This window comes from Cynoglossus semilaevis, chromosome 1 (assembly GCF_000523025.1).
Source record: "Cynoglossus semilaevis isolate Cse_v1.0 chromosome 1, Cse_v1.0, whole genome shotgun sequence".
NCBI lineage: Eukaryota > Metazoa > Chordata > Actinopteri > Pleuronectiformes > Cynoglossidae > Cynoglossus > Cynoglossus semilaevis.
In genome coordinates, this window is record NC_024307.1 from 15,268,410 (window position 1) to 15,280,723 (window position 12,314).

Sequence of the window (12,314 nt, forward strand, 5' to 3'; positions counted from 1 at the left end):
ATGTGGGTCTCTTAGATCACATTGAATTTTGTAAATTTGTTTAATTTCAAATTGTCATTTTTGTTCACCCTAGATTAATGAGACAAACCTCTGCGACCTACGTCTGATGTCTAAAATGTGGCCCAAACTGTGCCACACTTTTACCTTATCATGACCAAATGTGTGGTTGGTTTGTGTAATCCAAAATGTGGGTCAAATCTTTCATACAAATTGTGTGTGTTTTTTTCTCTAATATGTGGCCCACATTCCTTTCTGTGGAACAGAAACAGACCAAGTTGGGCCCCTTCAACATTTCTTCTCAACCCCCAGTACCCACACTGTGAGTCTCATTCTTCTGAAACAATGATGGAATTGAAAACTGAAATATCTGGTCCACTTCTGGTATTCAAAATGTGGACCATTTCTGTTGTCTACATTTGCTGTTCACAATACAAAGTCTTCTGACCCAGTCTTGACCAAACACACTTGTGCAACCCACGTTGGATATCTACTGTGAAATGTGTGCCAAATACCCGTGGTTCCAGCTCAGACTGGCAAAAGGTTAACATTTTGTACGTGGAATGTGAGTGACGTTCATATGTCCCTGTCAAATTTGGACTATACCCAAAATGTGGGTCACATTTTTGTTGCTCTGCTCTGGCCCAGGGACGTTTCCTGCCTCTACTTCTACACATAGGAATAAAAGATATTCATTTTTGGGATTAAAGGAGAACTTCTTATAGTTTGGTACTTTTATTTGTACTTGACTTTGTTGAAGTACTACTATAGTACAGTACACATGTTACTGCAGCTGCAGACCTCAGGTCATTGACAAAGAACTGTTTGCTCTTCCCAATATATGAAAGCATACACAGGTCTTCCTGCCTTGTAAGGTAAACCTACAGGACTCTTTCCATTCTCTCTCTCTCTCTCTCTCTCTCTCTCCCTTACACACACACATATATACAGTAAAACACACACACACACCGCCTGAGAGCAGGAAAGATGCCGACATGGGATAGCCCTGCTGACAGTCAGGAGAAAGTGGAGCGCTCTTCCATATATGGACAAACTTCCAGCGGTGGATGTTTGGGAAAGTGATGTCACAGACTGGGAGCAGCAGAGCAGCAGAGCAGCAGACTGCCAGCTCACCTCCTGCTGCTCGCCCTGAGCGAGCCTGCTGGGACACACAGAGAGAAAGAGAGAGAGAGAGGTGGACCAATGAAACTGAAGTCTACTGTATGCCATCATCAGAATACGATCCTTAAAAAGTCTGATGGCTCTTCTTCTTCTTCTTCTTCTTCTTTTTCTTCTTCTCCTTCTTCTCCTTCTTCTTCTTCTTCTTCTTCTTCTTCTTCTTCTTCTTCTTCTTCTTCTTCTTCTTCTTCTTCTTCTTCTTCTTCTTCTTCTTCTTCTTCTTCTTCTTCTTCTTCTTCTTCTTCTTCTTCTTCTTCTTCTTCTTCTTCTTCTTCTTCTTCTTCTTCTTCTTCTTCTTCTTCTTCTTCTTCTTCTTCTTCTCCTTAAAACAACAACTCTGTTACAGAACTCAAACGTCGTCTCCATGCAGTTTTTTTTAATAAACAAAAGACTGAAGCACATGTGATGAAATGTTCTACCTGGCCAACTTTCAAGACTTATTATGGACCATTTCTGGCCCATAATGTGGGCCACTCTTCAGCAATAATGGACCAAATAACCCTCTCTGTGGTGTACCAAAATATGGACCACAAAAGATTTTCTGGTTTATCGTTGGGTCAAAACAATGTGGCCAACTCACTGGATGCTAGTTTTCAGTGCATCATATACCACACAAAACACAAACAAGTGTGGCCTACATTCTGAATACCAGATCTGAACCAGACAAGTTTGTGTGGGATGTGGCCCACATACATTTTCTCTTCTGTAGATAACCATAGATGATTACCAACAAGTTTATCTGGTCTACCTAGATGTCAGAACACCGAACCAAAACATATGACCCATATTCTGGGCATCAGATGTTTACTAGGTTGACCAATCGAGTTTGTCTGGTCCAATGTGACCCATTTTCTTGCTACCAGATGGTTACTACAGTAGGAAGGTTTACAGGTTTGTCTGTTTTGACATAGGGCCAGAAAAGTGTGGTCCACTATCTGGGTACCAGACCATGATCTCCACGACCGTTCGTCTACTGACATGTGATGGGTTGGTGCCCACACTGACCTTTGGAGATAACATATATGGGTCAAACCTGCAAAATCTGGCTGGATGATGACATCACCTTGTCTCCATCTAAACCAGACATGGGCAAACTACGGCCCGGGGGCCAGATGCGGCCTGTTGGGCTGTTTAATCTGGCCCACCAGACTTGTCCAAATGATATCATATTTATTTATAGTATAATTTTACTTCTGCCTTTTCTCTACAGTTTCAACATTTCCCGACTAAATGACATAGAAAAGTCTAAAAGCATATTAGCATGTTAGCCTTTATGCCAGACTTGTACGTGTCATTATCTTAGTTCACACGAACGCTCCATCTGATCAGGACCCACTGATCTGAACCTTTGCACATTTTCTTTTTAGTCTGAGGTTTTAATTTGTGCAGATTGACTCTAATAGTGTGCGTTAAGATGTTAAGATTTTTAAAGCTAACCATACAAATCTCCTCATCTCTCACCACGTCACTGCAGCCAGGTTCACTTCCCTGCTGAGTCCAGATGAGTCTGACTGGGTCACTGGAGGTTATTTCACCTCCATCCACTCAAACTCCCCGCTCTCTTTGGCATTTAGCCGTGTCTGAGCCGACAGATTTCCCTCCTCTTCACCTCTGCCTTCACCCTGTTGCTTCTCTCAGCAGTGAGCTCATCAATAAATGAGAGTCTGCTCGTCCACTGACAGCAGTAAATGCCAGCGCCACAGCAGAGAGCCCAGCTCCAGGTTTGACAGATGAGGCGGTGGCTTCACTTCAGAGACACTCTCTCTCTTGTCACCACGGTCGCCTCCCTTTATCATTTTGATGCAGTGACATTTGTGTTCCGTGGGTCCTTAGAAACTGGCTTCAACACCTAAACCATTATCATTGTTTGCTTGTTGGACTGTGGCCTGACATTTCTGTCTGTGAGGTTTCCAGGTGTCGGCGTCTGAGCGGGAATCCTCGGAGGTCGGGATCATAAACTCTGCTCCTTGTTTTTGTTGACAGGGAAACACGTCTGCCTCCGTCCTCCAGGACTTCTCTGGTTGGTTGATCAGACACAGGTTGGCTCCTGGTCAGCATACCAATGGTTTTCAGCTCAGCCACAGAACCTGTGCCTTTGACGTCTGTGCAAGTCCAAAGGTGAATGAGGTCAATTCTTACCTAATGTTTGAAGTATTATCCACAGCAGTTTAGGGTGTTTTTTTAATCATCAAAGTGACCAATCAACCTAACCCTTCAGGTTATCAGAATGTGGATGAAACCTCGAAAAAACCCACACAGAAACTTCATACAGAAAGACTATGAGTGTGTGTGTTTTTTCTTTTTTAAATATTTTGCTGTAACACAAGAGCACTTTCACTGTGTGGACACACGAGTTCATGCAATATTATCTTTATTGCGCAATATTGTCTTTATTGTGTAACATGCCTTATTGTTATTAATGTGAAATGTTGTTCAATATAGATTTTATTTATGTCATTTTTAACTATTTAACATCAATAAAGTATATTCTTTTCTATTATCATTTTATATCAAATGTACAGTTTAGTCTTTATTATGCAGTATGGCAGATACTCACACGTACAAATGTTGTTGTAGTACATTTGTGAGTCATCGGCTAAATATTTGAACTATGTGTCATACTTTCTGTGCGCGTACATATTTTGGCCCGCGGACCTCGGCTTGTCCACCACCGTTGCTTTTATTTCCCTAAAACCCCTCAGTCAGATTCAGTCAAGCTTGGGCGGTAAGCCTTGACACTGACAGCTCTGCCAGCCAATCAGTTCCAAGGAAGGGCGTGTCCTGTGGGCTGATCCAAACCAATCAGATCCGTCCTTCACTTCAGTTATCGATTCAATTTGTCTGGAGTAAAGTTTTATGCCAGTCCTCGACATTTTGGACCTGCCTTCAAAACCTCGGGCTAACCAGAGAGCGAGACGAGGGAGAGAGAGCGAGGAACAGAGAGAGAGAGAGAGAGAGACGGGGGAGGACCGTTAATTTTATCCGCTCAAACTCGCGCACACTCACGCAGACCGTGTCCGTGTTGAATGCGTGGAGAAGGAGGAGGAGGAGAGATCGGCAGAGTGAGCTGATCCCGATCCTGCTGTTCTACCAACACCACTGCGACCAGAAGCACAGAGAGGACGGGAGCACGGCGGCGGCGGCGCCTTTTTCTCGAACTATTCATCTAAATAAACAGCTAAAAGATCATTATATCATAGAAGAAGAAGTGTTTTTATATGTATTCAACGGCACGCCTGGATAACATGGACCAATATGACGACGACACCGTCTACATGCAGCAGGAGGATGACTGGGACCGGGATATGCTCCTGGATCCTGCCTGGGAGAAGCAGCAGAGAAAGGTGAGACTCTTCCTGCACTTTTCCTTTCCTTCCCACCTCCTCCTCCAACAACCTCCTTCCTTCCTTCCGCGCGGAGGTGTGCGGAAGTGCAGCCGTGGCTCGTCACACACACACACACACACACACCTCATCCACGCTCATTTTCGCCGTTTTTGTGTGTGTTATTTCACAGCAGATGAGCAGCTGATCGATCAGCACTGACAGCTGATCGATCAGTACTGACAGCTGATCGATCAGCTGCTGTCCGTCACCTGGACTGACTCTGCTGTGTTCGCTGCAGAAGAAGCTGCTCAAACTTTTTGCTGTTGTTGTTTTTTTTTTTTGTTTTGTTTGTACGTGTCTGCTCTTGTATCCTGTGCTGTGTTATGAAATATCCTGTAGCCATGGCTGCAGCAGCTACAGTACATGGAGGAGGAGGAGGAGGAGGAGGAGGAAGAGGAGAGAAGGAGGCGGCCCCCTCATTATCTTTGCAGAAGGAGGACGTAGAGGAGTAGAGGAGGGGAGGGGGGAGGGGCTGCAGAGAGGAGGGGGATCAGACAGAAAACAATTAATACCTGGACAGACTTCCAGAGCAACAGATGTCAGCCATGCGCCTGAGTGCATATGGTGTCAGAGTGTGTCAGTGACACTGGTCACAACGGTCGTCGTCAGGATGTTTGGGGGGGAGTGAGTGCGTGGGGGGGGGGTCATGAAACTTTAAGGGGTCTCCTGAGGGTCACGGTGTGATCCAGGATTAGATCTGATGTTAGGAGTTTAAATGAGAGTTAAGAATCTAAGGCGCAGAGCACCAGCTGTGCGTCTGTTGCATGTTTTACGGGATGTTTTTACAGTTTTCATTCATTCCTCCTTTACCGTATTAACCTGTTGAATTGGGCGCACGGCGCTGGAGCCAAGGCTGGTAGTCATTGGACGAGGGCGGGGTGACATCCTGGGCATTTCGTCACATTTTTTCCTGGACTGTGGGTGGGGTAGAAAACAACATCGACAACTAGACAGAGACAGACGATCGAACCATTAATGTTCTTGGCGTAAGGCACAAGCGCTAACCACTTCACCACAGTGTAGACACTCCAATTTTGACATTTAATGGACAATGGATGACTGAGATAAGGTCTTACATCAGGTTAGGGTACATTATTTACGGTAACTAAACTACAGTATTGGTTACTTCATTCAAGATAAATCTAGTCTATGGGTTTTTATTGGTTATTGGTTACTTCATTCAAGATAAATCTTGTGTTGGTAACTTCTTTTGTAAGGCTACACCATGAGTTTAGTTTTATTAGTTTAAGATATGATTTTAACTATTAGGGATCATGTTGATGGCCGACGATCTTCTTAGACCTTAACATCTAAGTCATAGCAAAAAACACAAACCTGTTGTTGTGTGTTCTTCTCCAAAGAAACCGTACGGTGTAGGGTTGGACAATAAGGATTTGGTACGACTCTATACGGTTTAGAGTTGGACAATAAGGATTTGGTACGACTCACTGCAGAATCGTGCAACAGAATCCCAGACCTGTGGATCAGAACCACCAGTGTCTGGTTTGACTTGTCTTAGAACTAACGATGAGCTGTTTGAAGGTCTGGTTTGAGGATTTGGTCTGGTGTCCAGGATTTAGATTGGTTTTTATCTTGGACAACTTCAACAACCTCAAGAACACTTTTTGTGTGTAAAAAAACTACCCATAATTCAGAGCCATTGTTCTGAGAACTTCAGGGAAGAAGAGAGGAGAAGATAAAGTACAGAGGTTCCATCAGAATACAGTGAAAGGAAAGTTTTATTTAGTTGGTTCAACTAAAGACTGTATGCACTTGGATGTTTATAGGACCAGTAGGTGTCACAGAAAACAAAGCCTGGTTTAGTTTATGAGGCTGTGGATTAAGTTAGGATAAAGATGAGATTCAATGGGTTAAGGTGAGAAATAAATAAATAAAAAAAAGAAATGATGGTGAGAAATAACCGATATAATGATAACTAATAATATCTGGGAGCGTTATCGTCCCAGCTCTGTCAGGATGAACTCTGGGGTCAGAGTGTCACTGTCTTAATTGTGAGGTCATGTAATGAGGTCCCCAGAACATTCAGGGGTCTTAGAGTGGGTGATTAAAGACTTGGGTTAGGTCAGTCAGTGTTCTGTTTCTTTTATGGTTTAAATGTTTAAATGCTTCTCATTTTTTTGGAACAGAAATGAATATTTCTGCTTCTTTCTCAACTTCCTTGACTGTTTCTTCACTTGTGTCTCTGTTGTCCTATTTTAACCATGTTGATGGGTGTGACCGGGGTTACACTCATGCACCTAACACGTCCATACATTCAGTGCCATCCAGTCCAGCTCTTCTTCATATCGGTCTCCCAGCTGCTGCTGCTGCTGCTGCTGCTGCTGCTGCTGCTGCTGCTGCTGCTGCTGCTCGCTCCAGACTGGCTGTGAATGGTCTGTTCTGGTTTAAGAAGAAGTGCTACTATTTTTTCCCCTCCTTCTCCTCCTTCTCCTCCTCCTCTACTCCAGAGTGTGAGGAAAAAAAATGTGGAAGGAAAAAAAAAGAAAAAAAAGAAAGGCGCTGTGGAATCTGAGTAAGCGTTGTGGTTTGGGCTGGGCTTGTATGGAGCGAGCGTGCCCAAAAATGGTAATAATCAGCCCCGCTCGCTTTCTGCTGTTGGAAAACTTTTTCCCCCAAGTTTCTCCCTTCTCTCCCTCTCTTCCTCTCTCTGTGACTCTGCTGCTCTGCTCAGACAGTATGTGCTCCCTGTTTCCTGGATTATGTCATCGCCGGCCTGCTACTGGTCAAAAGCAAATAAAGGGAAATAAAGGAGAGAGGTATGCAGATATGAGGTCAGGTGTTAGCAGCAGCAGCAGCAGCAGCAGCAGCAGAAAGTATGTGAGGTCCTAAAGCCTTGTTGTAAGACTTGGTCTCAGAAACCCAATAACCTAGTGTTGTGAATAAGAAGAGAGTTTTTTTTTTGTTTTAATCCAAAGCAGTTCTGTAGTTTGACAGAACAGGGTTTTCTACACTTTGTCATTTATCCCTTTAGATGCAAAGTTATTATTACAAGTGCAATTCAACATGGTCACACAGGTGACAAGACAACACTTTGTGTTTCTGCGGCTACAGTGGGAGGCAGTTATCAGAAGTCCATGATGTCATAGCTCTGTCTGTGGACTGATCTGTCTGTGGATCTGTCTGTGGATCTGTCTGTGGATCTGTCTGTGGATCTGTCTGTGGATCTGTCTGTGGATCTGTCTGTGGATCTGTCTGTGGATCTGTCTGTGGATCTGTCTGTGGATCTGTCTCCTCTGTGCTTTTCCTCTGTAAAGAACAGAGTTGGGCTCCATTAGTCAGATGTACGCCTGCTCCCGTCGACAACTGTGACGTCTGCCTCACCTGAGCAATGGAAAAGTCAGATGAAGTGTGACATGACCACTAGGGCAGAGGTGACTTTGAGAATGTATTTGTGTCAGCGTGAACAGCCGTCCATAAATAATCAGATACGGGTCACATGTTGCGGTTAAACTTAATTGGGTTTAATTGGGCCTTCCATTCATGCGTTGCATCTGTAATTTACATTTAAATGTCAAATAATGCGTTTTCACAGGGAGAATTGTCAGAAAAGTGGTGAAGAAAACCATGTGCAGGGTCAGGGTGTGAAGCAGTGAGGATTACTGCAAGCTTGGCCTTCTTCATATTCAATGAGTATTAATAACTGTGGAGGCTCAGCTCAATAGGCTGCTGAGGTCATAAATACATAAATACAAGATATACTGTCCACACACAAAAATCATTTGTTAATATTTATACCGCAACATATGCTTTCAATTTAATTAAATATGAGTATATAAATAAATATAAATATTTGTATAAATATAATTTCAGTTTTATTCAACTCCTATTACAACAGTTGTTGTTGAAGTATGAGGCGTATGAAATAAGGTGAACTGGCTCAACTTGATGAGGATTGGAAGGATTTGTTCAACCTACAGGGAGAAAGAAGAATAACTCCTGTAAGAACAAGGTTGAAGGTTCTGGTTCTGCTATAACTGGGCTAACTTTTAGCCATTTCATGCTTAACATGGCTAACTAAGGCTAATGTTAAAATTCTTTTTACTATATTTTTCAGCCAAATGTTCGCTGTTTTTAGAAATATTAAAAAATGTTGGCAGTGACTGTAGCCGTAAAATATGCTTTTACATATGAACGTTTGGACTAAGACGATAAAACAGAGCCGAACATGTTGAGTTCAGGGCCAATTTAGTGATTCACGTTGGTGCACATCACTCCTGCATTACAGGGAGTGCTTTAAATATTTTCCAATCCAGTGCAAGTCTTAACCTGAACCCCCTCCTGACCCCCCCCAACCCTCATTCTGCCCCCGAGATACCAGGGCACTGGCTGCCTTTCTCCTATCTCTGAATCAGAATAAGCGTAGATCCAGGTGTGTCAGACTCACAGCACCAGAGGACGCTTAAAGCTGCAGCCGAACATGAGGACATTCATGGACATCTACACCCCGTCTCATCTCTGACATTAACACACACACACACACACACACGTGTATTTGTAGTTTGACGTTATTATCGGCTTAAAGCAAAATGAATGAAGTTGGAGTTCAGGTGTTAGCAGAGAAGCTAATTTGTCCAAGGTTTTTTTATCCTTATAAGGATAAAAGAAACCTCCTGTCATTCCAGTCTGGAATCCTCCTACTTCCCATCTCCCACACCCCAACCTCTGGATTCCCAAACCACACCCACATTCCGGTGCTCCGACTCAACAAGCCCAGGTCAGAGATAACATCCTGATCTCTTCACTTTTACCCAAAGACTTCAAGACCTGGAGTCTGATTAGTTCAGTCAGCCATGACCATCGTCAGCTCCTTCCACAGTGAAGGATCGAGGACAGAGTTTCTGTGGATTTGGAATGATTGTTCTGACTGATATGACAGAACTGTTCTCCTGTGTGACACAGCTTACAGTAACTGCCCTGCAGCAAATTAGTCATCAGCTTCTTTCACCACTGAAAAGTTTCCATTCAGTCTCATCTGTGAAACTGTCATATCAGATGTGTCTTCTTCAGATATGGTCTCCCTTTGTCTTATCTTTAAGACAAAAGTGTTTTTGCTACAATTCTGCTTAACTGCAGCCGTTTAGGCTACAGAGTTGTATCTAGAAAAGTGTGATTTCTGGCGTACCTGTCGCTGCTGTCCTGTATTTAATCTTTAAACTATTTCTTTGTTAGGTTTTGATACCTTTGGTCCAACCTTTAGCTGTGCTCTGTGCTAACTTTTTGCTATATGTGGCTGTTTCTGACTTAACTGTGGCTACATTTAAGCAAGTATGTAGCTATGAAATATGCTTGAACTTTATACATGAACTTTCAGGCTAAGTTACAGTTGCTCGTGTCGTTGCCTGCTGTGTTCTACAGTTAGACAAAGTAGTGGTTTAACTGCCAAAAGTTGTGTTTCTGAAACTTCTACTTTTATTTTCTCTGATTAGAAACCATGCAAATAGTAACGTACGACAGGAAACTGACCTCATGCCTGGATGACTGAGCTGATCTTTCATAGTGAGTAAAAGGGGAAAGAAAAAAGAATAAGAAAACTGCAGCGAGCTGCAGCTGTTTACAGGATTGCATAATAGGATGTGTAATGTCAGCTCTGACCACCTCCCAAAACGCTTCCTGTCATCGGATTCCTCTGCTCCCATCATGCACCTTGCACAGGCGCTCTAATAACAAAGGGCGTAGATCACAGACTGACGGTGACAAAGCAGGGAATGTCAGAGTGGATTCCTCTCCTGTGACAGGTGGCTCTGATCGCTGCACTAATGAAGGCCTCGTGGGCTCAAACGCCGCTGCTTTTTTCCTGCATGAAACGCTAACAAAAAGAAGAGTGTGTTCCTGTCTGGGCGCCTGACGTTTGCTAATGTTGACCAGAACCGGCTGAGACAAGAGACAAAATCTAGAGGAAACACTCAGAAGAAAACACTCCACAAAAAACCCCCACCAAATATCTCTGTCTCAGAGAAGATAAAAGGACTTTAAAAAAAAAGAAAGCTACAGCCACATGAAAAATTAATCACTTTTTTTTTAATCCAAGTACGATATTTGACGCACTAGTTTTTCAATGTTTTAAAAAACTGAAAATGTGTACTACAGTACATTCAGTTTAGTACAACATTTAAAGCAGTTCTGGCTCTAGACCTCATCCTCTGGTCTATTCTGGTCCGGCTACAACGTTTGTCAGTACCGGGTCCGTTGTAGCTAACATTAGCTCATCACATCCTCTTAATGCTAATGAGAAACATCACATGACGATGGTTTGGATTTTGGGCAGAAACTGGGTCTTTGCAGCGACCATGAGCCACCAACAAAGACGTGATGTCATTTACTGAATTAATTTCATGACAACAACGTTTGTCGGCCCCAACAGCTAAGGCTGAGCTGTGGTGATTCAGGCGTGTGTTGAGAAGATGTGGTGGAGATGCTGGATGAAGGAACTTCATTCAGAGTTACTGTAGCTTCTAGGAAAGAGGAGGATTCAGATGAAAAGAAGACGAATGGTTGTGGTTTGGGAGATAAGGAGGCAACAGATAGATATCTGCGTTAGACACCTCTGGAAGAAGGAGAAAAATAGATATCTGGGTTAGACACCTCTGGAAGAAGGAGAAAAACCTGTTTCCCTCTCACTCCGTTGACAGTTCCCTCTGTCCTGTAGGACTCAGCTGGACCATAAATCCCATCAGGGGCTCCCCCAGTGAGAGCCAATCACTGGCTGCCGTCACACTGTCAGAGCTCTGTCTTGTTTGTCTTGATTGATGGGGTCACACCCTGGCTGAGAGGCCTGCTGCCCTCCACAGCACGCAACATGGGAAGTTTTATGAGGGTTCTTGTAGCTTCGGCTAAAGGTGAAGTCGCACCTTTTCAAAATGAACACAGAAGACGCTGATTTTTTTTTTCTGGTCTTAAACTAGTTTTAACATACAATAAAACAAACCAAAAATATTTTAAAAAATTTAATACAAGTGTACATACGAGTGTGCCTGTTAAAAATATAGTAGATCAACACTCACAGTATCAATAGTAACGGTAACAGTACTTGTGCGCTTCCCAGTTCACTAATATTCCTATTAATCTGTACTAGTTTGGGACTAAGTTCCTGCTTCACGAACATACCAGTTTATGAATACACCAGCTATAAAAGAGAGTGTACCAGAGTACTATACTTAGTACTAGTACATTAGTTATATACTAGTTCTGCTAATGTTTGCTATTTAAACTTCACTATTTTGAACGCTAGCTAAAATTAGCAGCCTCCTTGATTTAGTACCGTTACAGTAGCTACTTTATGTTTACTTTTAAAAGGCAACACTAATAGTAAGGCACTAGCCAGTGTGTTACACTGGAAAATTTAGTACAACTATCATGTGCTAGTATTAATTCTGCTTAAGGTACAGTAGGGTACATGTACAGTTAGCTAGCTACAGTTAACTGGTTAGCTAGTGTGGCTACTGTATTGTCTCTGGTGACAATAATTACTATTTTAATTTATCAAAGGAACATCAACAGTTTCCACGGAAGAATCCTGACATACACTGTGTCTACAGTTATATACTACATTTACATGTTAGCGATGCGAGCGCATTAGCATGGCGAGGAACACCTGCGTTCAATTATAGCCAGACTGGTCTGCTAGGATGGTTGGACAATGTTGGAAAATGATCTGTAAACGACTCGATTATATTAAACTCTGAACTTGTTGAAAACTACTGAACATTTTAGTTGATGAATTGTGCTGTTCCT

General features: G+C 42.9%; 1 protein-coding gene across 5 annotated transcripts in view; it reads left to right on the forward strand.

The window, feature by feature from the left end:
• The first annotated feature begins 4,100 nt into the window (after window positions 1-4,100).
• actn1 (actinin, alpha 1) overlaps window positions 4,101-12,314 on the forward strand; it is a 57,943-nt gene continuing 49,729 nt past the window's right edge. For 2 of the 5 annotated variants that reach the window (XM_008313257.3, XM_008313274.3), the window contains exon 1: window positions 4,105-4,520. In XM_008313257.3, coding sequence (XP_008311479.1) covers window positions 4,395-4,520 — 126 coding nt within the window. In that variant the 5' untranslated portion in view covers window positions 4,105-4,394. Of the gene's footprint in view, window positions 4,521-12,314 lie in introns of all 5 variants that reach the window. The other 3 variants (XM_008313290.3, XM_008313266.3, XM_008313282.3) reach the window with 3 other exon arrangements.